Source organism: Mixophyes fleayi, chromosome 2 (assembly GCF_038048845.1).
Source record: "Mixophyes fleayi isolate aMixFle1 chromosome 2, aMixFle1.hap1, whole genome shotgun sequence".
Classification (NCBI taxonomy): Eukaryota; Metazoa; Chordata; class Amphibia; order Anura; family Limnodynastidae; genus Mixophyes; species Mixophyes fleayi.
The window spans coordinates 231,305,809-231,319,281 of record NC_134403.1 but is presented as its reverse complement, the minus strand read 5'-3'; the positions used below and the strand labels follow the sequence as shown (position 1 = coordinate 231,319,281).

Here is a 13,473-nt window from a genome sequence, read left to right as displayed (position 1 = left end):
ATTTCACTTCTCCCCTATGCTTCTAAACTTCTCGAGCGAATTGTCTACAACCGCCTCACCTGTCACCTCTCAGACAATTCCCTCCTTGACCCTCTCCAATCTGGCTTCCGCCCCCTCCACTCCACTGAAACCGCCCTCACCACTGTAACTAACGATCTCCTCTCTGCTAAATCCAGGGGTCACTTCTCCCTCCTCATCCTCCTGGACCTATCCGCAGCCTTTGACACCGTAGACCACCCCCTCCTCTTGCTGACCCTTCACTCTCTCGGTCTCTCTGGCTCTGTCCTCACTTGGTTCACCTCTTACCTCGCCAACCGCTCTTTCTCTGTTTCCATGTCCGGATCATCCTCCCCCACTTCCGCCCTCCCTGTAGGAGTCCCTCAGGGCTCTGTTCTTGGCCCTCTACTATTCTCACTCTATACTACCTCCCTAGGTGCTCTCATCACCTCATTCGGCATTCAGTATCACCTATACGCCGATGATATTCAACTATACATCTCTTCTCCTGATCTTTCCGCCCCCCTCCTCTCTCGTGTATCTGACTGCCTCTCTGCTATCTCCTCTTGGATGTCCTCACGCTTTCTCAAAATTAACATTGCTAAAACCGAACTCATTGTTTTCCCTCCATCTAAGTCCCCATCCCATCTGGATCTCTCCATCACTGTCAACAACTCCACTATCTCTTCTGTCCCCCAACTCCGCTGCCTGGGAGTCATCCTCGACTCCTCTCTCGCTTTTGCCCCCCACATTCAATCCCTCGCCCAATCATTTCCAACTTCGCAACATCGCCCGCATCCGGCCCTTCCTTTCGCATGAAGCAACCAAAACTATTGTCCACGCGCTTATCATTTCCCGGCTGGACTACTGTAACCTTCTCCTCACCGGCCTCCCCCGCTCTCGCCTTGCCCCCCTTCGTTCTATACTTAATGCGGCTGCGAGACTTATCTTCCTTTCTCGCCGCTCCTCTTCTGCCTCCCCTCTCTGCCTTGCCCTACACTGGCTCCCCTTCCCTTACAGAATCCTCTTCAAACTTCTTACCCTCACCTACAAGGCTCTCTCCCATTCCACTGCCCCTTATATCTCCAATCTCCTCTCCATCCACACTCCCGCCCGGTCCCTGCGATCGACCAATGACCGTCGCCTCTCCTCCTCTCTGATCACCTCCTCCCATTCCAGAATTCAAGACTTCTCCCGAGCTGCCCCCCTGCACTGGAATGACCACCCACGCTCCGTCCGTTTGTCCCCTAACCTGTGCTCTTTCAAACGGGCACTCAAAACTCATCTCTTCCTCAAAGCTTACCAGCCTTCCACCTAACCCTCTCTCCACCCTCACTCTCTTCACTTCGCTCCTCAGTAGTGGGGAGCACTTGCTCCCCTCCTCCGACTCCCTTTGTGCCTGCCGTCTGTCTACCCTCCCTATAGGATGTAAGCTCGTATGAGCAGGGCCCTCCTCCCTCCTGTCTCGCTACCTTATCTTCTGCTCCACTTCAATATATTTGCCTTGCCTGGAGCCTCTGAAGTTTTGGTACTACTCGTTTATTGTTTTGTACTGTTATTCCCTGTACGGTCCATTGTTTGTACTGTGTACGGCGCTACGGAAACCTTGTGGTGCCTTATAAATAAACGATAATAATAATCTATTAATTTAGCTAGGTCTTGGATATATTTAAAGTTTAATGTTCCCCAAGCGGTCCTGGTGAGATCTAGAGCAACCATAACTTGAAACCCAGCGGTCTCACTAATCAATTTTGTAGCTATGGGCTCCTCACCAGGAATCATATTTCTATTGCCACGGTGTTCATACTGTGTGTGTAAGTATGGTGGTGATGTAGTCTTGTGAATACCAACCATTTCTTCATGAGTAATAGTCATGATTTCAGGAACCAGTTTAGCTAAGAAGCACAAACCCTTGGAACTCGGAGTCACCCAGGAATAAGCTTTCCTTCCACAAACAAAATACACATCATCAGGGAGAACATAAGGAACAGTATGCCCATTAATTATATCACATAGAGTTTTGATAAAACTACCCATGCCCAGTGTCTTCCTATGCTCGAGACACGTGTCCGCATGGATGACATTCTTACAATTATCTATAGAGACTTTTCCAATGGACACCTTCTTATGTTTGGTTATACGCCCTAGTTTGTGACTTCCATCAACATTCCTGCCTATTGGTGACCTTGTGAGTCTCCCTCTAAAATGAGTGTGGCGAGCCATTGTCTGATCTGATGGGTCAGCTTCCCAATTCTCCAGACGTTTTGCATGAGAGATATTTAGACACAGCAAAGATCTGTCTATGGAGTATTGTCGAAGCGTCAGTCTAGGGGACCTAGTGTTATTGTACCTCCCGTCTATGGGACTCCCATCCCTCAATTCGAGTACTTCAGATATGTTTAGAGGGAATGGCACTAGTCCTATATTATGCTGCCCTTGCGGCACGTGAGAGCACACCCAACACTCGGTTTGGTTTAGCACCTTACCCACCAGGGAGTGATAATCCTCTAAAGGATGCCCGCCTATATTCAGAGTACTGGGGGACTGGCATCGTTGGATGCATCTCTCTTCAACTAGGGAGTCACAGAACTTGCAGATACAATACTCATCAGACAATAGCCCCTCACACTGAGTTCCTTAGCTAGCAGACCTTTTCATAACCCCCGGACCAAGCTTGATAATGGGCTGCTCTGAGTATTCTAATAACTTTTCCTCTGCCTCCATTTCATCCGCATCACTACCAGAACCCTCCTTCGTCCTCCATCCTCCTTCACAAAAATAGAATGTCCTAGAAAGAGTAAAAACAAGGAAAATCCTGGAACAAAAGAAAAACAAAAACCGCCACTCCATCGCTGGAAAGATAGTTCTGGGGCAACGTCTCTGGTTCAGGTGTCTCGACTGCAGGCTTTAGGTCTCCCAGGAACAGACTCACAAGTGACAGATCTATGTCGTTAGTTTTATCTTGCACTTTCTCCGGATTATGGACTCTCCTGCAGTGGGTGGAATGGACCCAAGTGTCTCTCTCTGCAACCTTCAGTGATGTAGTGCTGGTCAGCAGCACTTGGTACGGGCCTTCCCAACGGTCTGTTAAACAACCTGAAGGTAAGAAATTGCGGATCATAACATAGTCTCCAGGTTCAACATCATGACAGTTCGTTTCTGGCATACCAGGTGACAGCATTTTTAGTTTTTGTTGTTGTTGCTTTAGCTGTCTACTCATTCTTATAAGATATTGTACAGTCACTTCATTATTACACTTCAAGTCGTCTTGTGGACTCACGATCAAATGAGGTTGTCGTCCGAACAGTATCTCAAAGGGGGACAGATTAAGAGGAGGTCTAGGAGTAGTCCGAATGCTATGGAGGACCAATGGCAAAGCCTCAGGCCATGCCAACCCAGTTTCAGCCATTATCTTACCAAGCTTGTTCTTTATAGTACCGTTTACTCTCTCCACCTTACCACTGGCTTGTGGTCGGTAAGGGCTGTGAAGTCTGCTACTGATTCCCATGAGTTTACACATATTTTGGAAGATATCACCAGTAAAATGGGTACCCCTATCACTTTCAATGATTCTAGGGATAGCGAACCTACACACAAAGTCTTGTACAATTTTCTTTGCAGTGAACACAGCAGTATTAGTGGCTGCCCAACCGGAAAACACATCAATACACATTAACACATACTTTAGATTCCTGCACGGTGGTAATTGGATATAGTCAATTTGTATTACCTGAAAAGGTCCGTCTGTAGGAGGGATGTGGGATGGCTCAGTTGGAATAGTTTTCCCAACATTTTTCCTCAAACAAGTAAGACATGACATTGCTTTCTTACCAGCCTGAGAGGAAAACCTGGGAGCACACCAGTATGCTCTCACCAGTTTGCACATACCTTTTTTACCCAGGTGAGTCAGGCCGTGTGCTGCTTCAGCCAGGCTTGGATAGTATGTTCTGGGAGCTACAGGCTTACCTTGTCCATCCCTCCAGAGTCCTGAGGACTCTTGACCACATCCCTTCGCCTTCCAGACCGCCTTTTCCTGCAGGGAACACAAATCTTGCATTTCAATTAATTTCTGCATGTCTAATGTCTGAAAAACCATCATAGTCTCGGTCGATACAGTCATAGGTTGCCCTGCTGCCCATTTAGCAGCTTCGTCTGCCCTGTTGTTGCCCAATGATACTGGGTCTTCTTCAAAGGTATGGGCTTTGCACTTTATGACGGCTACTGTTCTAGGTAACTGTATCGCTGTCAGAAGTCCTTTTATGTGTTGTGAGTGTGCCACTGGCGTACCTGCTGCTTTCGTAAAGTTTCTAAGACGCCAAAGGGCCCCAAAATCGTGCACTACCCCGAAGGCGTACCTAGAGTCAGTATATATATTGGCTGATTTACCCTCTGCCAATTCACATGCTCTCCTTAGTGCTACTAGTTCCGCCACCTGGGCTGAGTGAGGTGGGCCAAGGGATTCAGCTTCTACCACATCCTGATCGTCTACAACAGTGTAACCAGTACATAGCTCTCCCGTCTCTGTCTGTCTATGACAACTTCCGTCTGTATAAAACGTAAAATCTACATTTTCTAAGGGGGTGTCACGTATGTCGGGCCTTGCAGTAAAGGTCTGATTCAGGTGTTCCATACAGTCATGCGTGTCAGTATTCTTGCCTAACTCATCATCAACCAGGGTCTCCTCACCTCCCACCCTTTGTGTCTCTCGAGACACATATGGAAGGTATGTAGCTGGATTTAAGGTGCTACATCGTTTGATGGTGATGTTTGAGGGTGCCATCAGGGCTAGTTCCCACTTTGTGAATCTAGCTGAAGAAACATGTCTGGTTTGGGCTGAATTTAACAGAGCTGATACAGCATGGGGTGTATAGATAGTTGAATTATGTCCTAATACTACATCCTCGCTCTTACTTACCAGAAGAGCCGTTGCTGCTACACTTCTGAGACATGTTGGGAGTGATCTTGCCACATTGTCTAATTGTGCACTGTAGTATGCTACCGGTCTGCTAGCGTCACCATGTTTCTGTGCGAGGACACCTGCTGCACAACCATCAGCTTCTGTACAAAATAGCTCAAAAGGCTTTTCATAATCAGGTATTCCCAATGCAGGTGCTCTTGTCAGACTGTCTTTAAGATTAAAGAACGCTTGCTCTGACTCTTCTGTGTGTACAACACGTTCTGGTTTTGAGGAAGAGACTAGCTCCTGCAATGGTAATGCCAGAATAGAAAAACCTGGGATCCAGGATCTACAGTATCCACACATCCCCAAGAAAGTACGAATCTGCTTCTGGCTCTGCGGCAGAGTCATGTGTTGTATGGCCTCAATCCTGTCGGTTGTCAGGTGTCTTAGCCCCTTAGTGAGGCAGTGTCCTAAGTATTTGACCGTAGTCTGACATGGCTGTAATTTATCCTTTGCCACCTTGTGCCTTGTTTGTGAAAGATGAAGCAACAACAATTTAGTATCATGTAAACATGACATAAAAGAATCAGAGCACAACAACAAATCGTCCACATATTGAATTAGAACAGACCCATTGTGGGGTTGAAAGGATTGCAAACAGTCATGTAAGGCTTGGGAGAAAATACAGGGGCTGTCAATGAACTCCTGGGGCAGTCTGGTCCATGTGTATTGCACTCCCCTGTAGGAGAATGCAAAAAGGTATTTGCAGTCAGGGTGAAGAGGGACTGAAAAGAAAGCAGAACATAGATCAATGACAGTAAAATGACTGGCAGACGGTGGAATCTGCACGAGGATGACAGCTGGATTCGGCACTACGGGGAATTGGCTCTCAACAACTTTATTAATTCCCCTTAAGTCCTGGACTAATCTATAGCCCCTCCCCCCACTATTCTTCCTAGGGAAAATTGGACTATTTGCTGTACTGGCTGTATAAATTAAAATCCCTTGTTGTAACAGCCTCTCAATAACAGGATATACCCCTAGTTCCACCTCCGGTTTTAATGGATACTGTGGGATTTTTGGAGCTATCCTACCACTTTTTAGATTGACCATGACAGGGGCTACGTTTGCCATCAGTCCAGTGTCCTGTCCATCTCTGGTCTATAGTGAACCTGGTATTTCCAGCAACATCCCCTTTACATGAGATGGACTTTGTTCTATAACAGGAGAGTGTAACATTAACCTTTGAGTGGTATCCAATATATCCTGCACCTCATGTGTGACCTTCTCCGGTATATCTAAGAACACACCATCTGAAGTACAGTATATGACACATCCCATTTTACATAACAAGTCTCTTCCCAGCAAGTTAGTAGAAGCCGCCGCAGCCAAGAGAAACGAATGCTTGGTATGCAGGGGCCCGATAGTAACTTCAGCGGGTTTAGTTAGAGGATAATGTAACACTCTTCCCGTTACCCCCATAGCTGGAATAGTTTTACTGGTCACCTGTAGATTGAAAGGAGAGGTTATCACAGATCGGGCCGCCCCTGTATCTACAAGAAAAGTTTGTTTCCTACCAGCTATGTCAACTATCATTGTTGGTTCTTCTCTCTGACTCTCAGTTAACCTCACTGGCTGTAGTTTACAGGTATGACCTGACCCCTAGCGCTGACTATCATTTTCCCGCGCAATATTTGCTGCTATAACATGCGCCGGTAACTGTGTGTTCTCTTGCCTATGTGTGTTTCTCCGTGGAGGATACCTATATGATTCCCTATCCATATGTGTATCCTGTCTTGTTTTTTTACAATCTCTTGCGAAATGGCCTTCTTCATTACACTTGAAACATCTGATTATTCTATATTTCTTATTATGTGGGTTGTATGCTGGTGGTCGTGTATGCCTCCCCTCTAGAGCCTGTATACTTACCGTCATTAACCTATCACTTTTCTCTTCCTTTTTCCTAAAACGTTTTTTGTCATGCTCCACAGCAGACTCCCTAAGAGAATCTACTGTGATGCCTCTCCAATTAGGTAATTTGGTTTGTACTCTCGTCTTTAAATTTTCTCTAAGGCCATCCATTAATACTCCTACAGCTACCTCTCTGTGATGTGGGTCCTCACCTATGTTGGATATCCCAGTAAACCGTGTTATCGCTGCTATAGCTCTAGCAAAGTAATCTGAGGCTGTTTCACTATCCTTTTGTTTTATGGTGAAAATCTTACTCCAATTTACTACTACTGGAAAATAGATGGCTAAGTGTTTGACAATTTGTTCTATATTTTCTTGGTTAATCTCATCAGTCAAGGTGTCATCTTCGTCCAACAAACAATCTCTAATACATTTTTGTATGTCAATATAGGGAGGAAGACACGCCCTCAACACTACACGCCAATCCTTATTGGTTGGTTTGTGTGCATTTCCTAAGTCTTTAACAAATTTCTGACACTTTGCCAATTCTTTTCTAGGATCTGGGAATTCAGTCATAATGGAACGTAACTCTGATCTAGTCCAAGTACAATGCATTGTAACATTTCTTAAAGGAACTACACCATCCTTATTCGGTTTCCCATTGGGAATTGATATTGTGCGGACTGGGTACGCACCCACTGGTTCACTAGTTTCAGAAGTCACTACCGGATCTGCTGTTTCAAGATTTAGAACGCTATCACTCCTAGTGATCACACTACTCTCACCTATCTCAGCCATTGCTCCTTTCCCATACTTACGCTGAACCTCTAGCATATTAACAGCATGAGCAATGGCCGAAATCACAGTGGGTTCAGTTTCTTCTGATACACTTGTTTTAAACTGGCTTAAAACAGGATACAACTTAGCAATTTCTCTTTTTCCAGTTTTAATAACGGCTGTACTTACCCCTCCCGCCACATAAGATGGCGGGAGCGCGCTTGCGCTGAGTTCGCCACGCTTCTCAACGGCTACTTCCGCCGTGCGCGCGCTTTTCGCCATGCCTACTTCCGCTGTGCATTCGCTGCTCTGCCACGTGTTACCTTCCATTTGCCACAATTTTAAACAATCATGTTTATTCCTCACTTTTGTTGACTTAATCAACCATACTTTATCTTTTAAAGTATTTAGTACCTCTGCATTAAAACTCCCTATTGTTGGGAAAGGCCTATCACAATCTTTGGTCATCTTGACCCACGTGTCACAATACACAGTTGCGTATGCACCATATTTCTTACACATGAGAAACCTCGCTGAACCAATAGGCCCTTCCTTAGGCAGTACACTGGCCATCTCTAGCGTATGCTTAGCACCCATGTGGAACAATACCTTGTACACGGAACACAGACACACCGCAATGCTCTGTTCCTTCCGGCCAACAATACCCTTTTATGTGGAACACAGACACACCGCAATGCTCTGTTCTTTCCACCCAACAATTTCAACTCTGTTGCTACAATCACCGCTAGAGATCTCTAATGCCCGGTGGACGTATTTCCACTAGCCGCGTCCACTCGCTTTCTCTTGTTCCGAACCAGAATCCCTAACACAGAAATAGTTCCTCGATAGCCCGGCTATCTCAAATTTCTGTTGAGTTTATTATAACTGGTAGCACCAAGTCGATACAATCAACCAGCCTTTCCAATATAATTCCTCCACGCACTTCCAATTTTACCCTCGCGGTTGTGTTTACCGTGCGGTTAGATCGCACCGCCTACTAATACTAATTATCAGTGAACCTTGCGATCTATTGGTGGCGATTCGCGAAAACCCGGTTTTCGCACTCGATATACCTGCCCTGTTTACCGGCCTTCAGTTGGGCAACCTGCCTCGTCAGACAGGAACTGAGCACAATCCACAATAAACAGTGTATCTACGTTACAAAATCACACACTATACACCTTTTCTGCGCAGAAAATCAAAAGTTCCCAACAATAGTAATAATGTCTCAGAGGCTTTCACAAGTAATTATACTATACACATATAATAACTATCAAAACGATTGTTTAACCACGTGGCAAATCTACCGGAAGTTCGCGTACGCACAGCAGGAAATACACATACGCTAAGCAATGCAATACAGTTAAAACGCACAATGACAGTAAAAAGAAACCGTTTTCTCTTTTATCCCTAGGTTCTAGTTAGCGTGCCCTAGACAATGCAAAACGGACATTCGGTTTCACAACACAGAGTAAAATTCAGGTTTTGAACACATTGCGTTCTTACCCGTTTATGACGCGTCTCCACCCTTTGTTGAGGAACCAAAATCCGTTGGTCTTGCGTATCATCGGCAACGAAACCTCCAAAGCTCACGAGCCCCCAAATTGTTAAGTGCGTATTGTCGCTAACCAATAATGATTGTCGAACCTCGATTTGTGTTTCCAAAGCACAAAGATTAATTCTCAAAAAGTAGCAGAATAATTCAAGCGAAATAATAAGTACAGCCGTTACTTATCGCAGGCGTTTTGGATCCAGTGTGCAGTCATTCAATCCTGAAGTCTGGGGACAAGATGTCTGAACACTAGATGTGAAGCTGCTGCTTATATACACACAGAAATACAGTAATACAATGGAGATGGTATAGCTTGCTTCTATTGGTCCAGGTTTCAGGAAGGTCCAAGGGGTTGTCAATCATTGGCTAGTTCATCCTAAAGAATCCAAAGGAGGGGGTCATCTCTCCAGGGGGTATGCTCTGCTCTTCCCGCCAAGATTCCTTAGTCTTAAGTAGTTCATAATTCCCTATCATTCATAACTTGTGTATGCACTCTGCGATTCCTTCGCAGAGTGAACCAAACAGTAGCAAATGTTAAGAGGTTTATTATGATACCACACATGATATGATTCCTTCAACTTGTTCCATATATATTCACTAATGTGCATATAACTTATATTATAACACATAAATACTACTATATTTCGACATAACTGACTATGTGTTGCAACTACCATTAATGTGTACTATTTTACAAGTATGCGTGTTTGTGCGAATGTATGGTAAAAGACCAAATACTGGTGCTGCCACGTGTTGTAGCTGCGTACGCCCTTCCACGCCGTAGCGTGCCCTTGTACGCCGTAGCGTACCGTACGCATCTTTTCAGACAAAGACAACCAAGTTTGCTCGATTTTAATTGAAATGACTATCCAATTTGCTGACTTCGACACTATAAAAACCCATCAAGAGGTAAGTATGAAAACAAATCCTCAGTGTAGTTCATCTCCTATACCAAAATTCCACTGCAAGTGAACCAAATCAATATCTTATTTACAGGACCTCACAAATTTAATGGTACGTAATAGAAATTATTGTCCTTTGAATTCCCAGCCCTAATCCGCACTTACAATGGACCTAAGAATTGTGTGCTACAGTAGCACAGCTACTGCATCTTCCTACATCAGTGCGATGAGAACACAACACTACTCCCTACTCCTGCAACTGTCTAGCTTTCAGTGTGAGGTTTCATGCTTTCCTCCATTCCCTTTCTGACATCATTACACTGTGTGTGTTACCCTAGTCAATCAAATTAAAAATGTTTCAAAACTGAAGTGTATACTTTTGTCTCTTGGCTCTATATTTTTTATCAGTCTTTTATATAGTCCACATATTTAGTATCTCTATACTCATAAAAACTAGCCAGTTAAATGTAATGTGTTTCTGGATTGTATTAATTGGCAAACTGTTATTTTTGGAAGAATCATGTAATTGTATTTTTTTTATCCATTTTTTCCAATATAAAGCATATATATTTATAAAACAGAAGGAAAGGACACTACTATCCATCTGAAACAATATACAATTTACTTGGAAAAGACAAAAGAAATATTCCCAGTGAAACTGATGCGTCTCCGAAAAATAAAATATATACTAAACATTAAGATGCCTAAATTCTAAACCATCCATGCCTGGATTTTGGGAACTATAGTTTGGTACATGGTAACGTTCAACTGGAATAGAAATAGGAAAAAAAAATAGTTATAATTTAACTTTATTGCTCACTAGTTGAAATAGTTTCATTAGCAAATCTTATTTTTACCTTGTACAGCTTTACAGAAAACAGGTATTGTACCTGGTAAAAATTTACAGTTAAAGGGGCAGCACGTTGGCTTAGTGGTTTGCACTTCTGCCTCTCAGCACTTGGGTCATGAGTTCGATTCCCGACCATGGCCTTATCTGTGTGGAGTTTGTATGTTCTACCCATGCTTGTGTGGGTTTCCTCTGGGTACTCCGGTTTCCTCCCACACTCCAAAAACATACTAGTAGGTTAATTGGCTGCTCTCAAATTGACCCTAGTCTGTGTTTCTGTCTGTCTGTGTGTGTTAAGGAATTTAGACTGTAACCTCCATTGGGGCAGGAACTGATGTGAATGAGTTCTCTGTGTAGCGCTGCGGAATTAGTGGCGCTATATAAATGATGATGATGAAAGGGATATGTAACATTTTTTATATTCTCTAGTTATAACAAAAAAGTATAAATTTCTTAGTACTTGCTGTTCTAATTTGTCTTCTTTTTTTTTTTCAGGATGTTTTAATTTATTGCAGACGTGCCGCTACCTCAATTACTGTTTGTCCTTCAGCTCCATATTACCTTGCAGTTGGATGTTCTGATAGTTCTGTGAGAATATATGATCGGCGTATGCTTGGAACAGGAATTGCAAGTATGTTATAAGCTGCACTTTATAAAACTTCTCCGCCAGTAGAGGGAATTTGTACAGTACATACCATTTTCCAGACCCCCTCGCTACTTTGTTTAACATTTTTTCCCATTATCTAACTTAATGACAAATGCCTGGAGTGCATATGCTATAGAAGGCCAGTGATTTTAGGTTTCTGATTAGTGCTCCTAAGCCATTTTTTATACTATTACTCCTAACTGGGACCTAGAATTACAAAGAATGCGTAGAAAAGCAAAAGAAAATCCTTACAGTAAATGATGGCACTTGAGATTTTCATGTTGGTCCCCTCCTCTAGAATCTTTTGGTGTAGTTGGAAGGGATGAATTCCATAGAGAGAAATGATCTCTCTAGTAAACTCAATATCAAAACGAACTATATAAAAAATGTGGGCCTGAATGTTTTTTTTTTTTATTCATGTCAATGGGCCTAATTTCTGTCAAGCCCATTTAAAGGTTTATGTCCAAATTGTTGGCTTTGCAGATAATCGGGCAAACGCGGTAGAAACCTTAAAAATGTTTCTACAAAGTACAACCTACTTCCATGTTAGGACATCCCCCATCATTAATTTTTAAAAAACATTTCAGTTTTCCCTTAATATTTAGCCTCATTTATATCTTAAGTTAGTCTTGAGAGTGAGGAGACATCAGATCCTGACTTATTTTTCATGTGTCACCTTTGTGTGTTTGTTTATTTCCCCTTTGGTTAAAATGCTCCTTGAAATGGGCTTTTTCGCAAATGTGCAACAGTAAGGTGCAAAATGTGTCCCACTCAGGAGGACACACAAAGAAAAAAAGGGAGTGCGCTAAAAAGTTTATGTAAATAATAGAATAATAGATATCACAGAACCTTAGGATAATCCTATGTAAGAACAAGTTATTAATGGCTCACATAGCAGCGCTATCAGTCTCTCATGGAATCCGGGATTGTGATTAGAAATGCAGTTTAAAAGATGATTATAATGAAGAAATATTTATTCTTCCAATTACCAGTACTCTGGCATGATGTAATAAGGAAGAGAAATCTTAACTTACATTAAAGTTCTTCAATCCAATATCCCTCTAGAACAGGGGTTGGCAACCTTTTTCTATCGGAGTGCCGGCTATAGTCAAGTATGGTAAAAAAAAATGCGGCGGCAAAACATTTTTTTTACCATGCAAGTGGTCGTACAATTGGGGGTGTGGCAGTACATCATTGGGGGCTTGTCTAGCAGGTGAAAAGCACCAGGCCACCCTCTTACAGAAAAATGCATTACTCACACATGCCCCCTTGCTCAGCAGCTTTGCTCACATATGTCCCCTCTGCCCACATGCTTTAATCACACGTGCCTCCATCTGCCCACATGCTTTAATCACACTTGCCCCCCCTCTGCCCAGCACCTTTAGTCACACATGCCCCTCTCCATCACCTTTAGTCACAAATGCCCCCTCTCCAGCACACCTTCTTCTTACCTTATTCTCCACTACACAGCATGGGAAGATATCCAGCAGCCCGCAGAGTACCATGTGACCACTGCAGTCACATGACCTGGCGTCTGAAGATACCTGAGCTGAAGGGGATTTAGCCACTACCGATCCCCCCTGCACTCAATAAAAAAAAATAAAAAAAAAGTACTTTTAAAATAAAAAAAATATTTTCAAAGATAGGTCTCCAGTGGGGACTCGGGCCACCAAGCCAAGCCCGGGCAATTTGTAGCCGCCCCCTCCCCTCTCGGATAGATATATATATATTTATTTATTTATAGGTCTCATTTTATGAGGCTAATATCATATTAACAGTAAGGAACCAGCAAAAAAAATGTTATGCCGCACAGTAGTGCCCCAGTTCACATCATACCTCATAATTGTGTCCCCAATTCATCTAATGCCTCATAGTTGTGCCCACAATTCATACTTTGCCACAGTTGCCCCCAGAAACTCATAGTATGCCACAGTTGCCCCC

General features: G+C 43.4%; 1 protein-coding gene across 7 annotated transcripts in view; it reads left to right on the top strand.

Annotated features, from left to right (window-relative positions):
* The window catches only part of DCAF6 (DDB1 and CUL4 associated factor 6), a 291,082-nt gene that overhangs the window by 92,143 nt on the left and 185,466 nt on the right, over positions 1–13,473 (top strand). For all 7 annotated transcript variants that reach the window (XM_075195604.1, XM_075195606.1, XM_075195607.1 and 4 more), the window contains exon 7: positions 11,382–11,517. In XM_075195604.1, the coding sequence (XP_075051705.1) occupies positions 11,382–11,517 (136 nt within the window). The remainder of the gene's footprint in view (positions 1–11,381; positions 11,518–13,473) is intronic.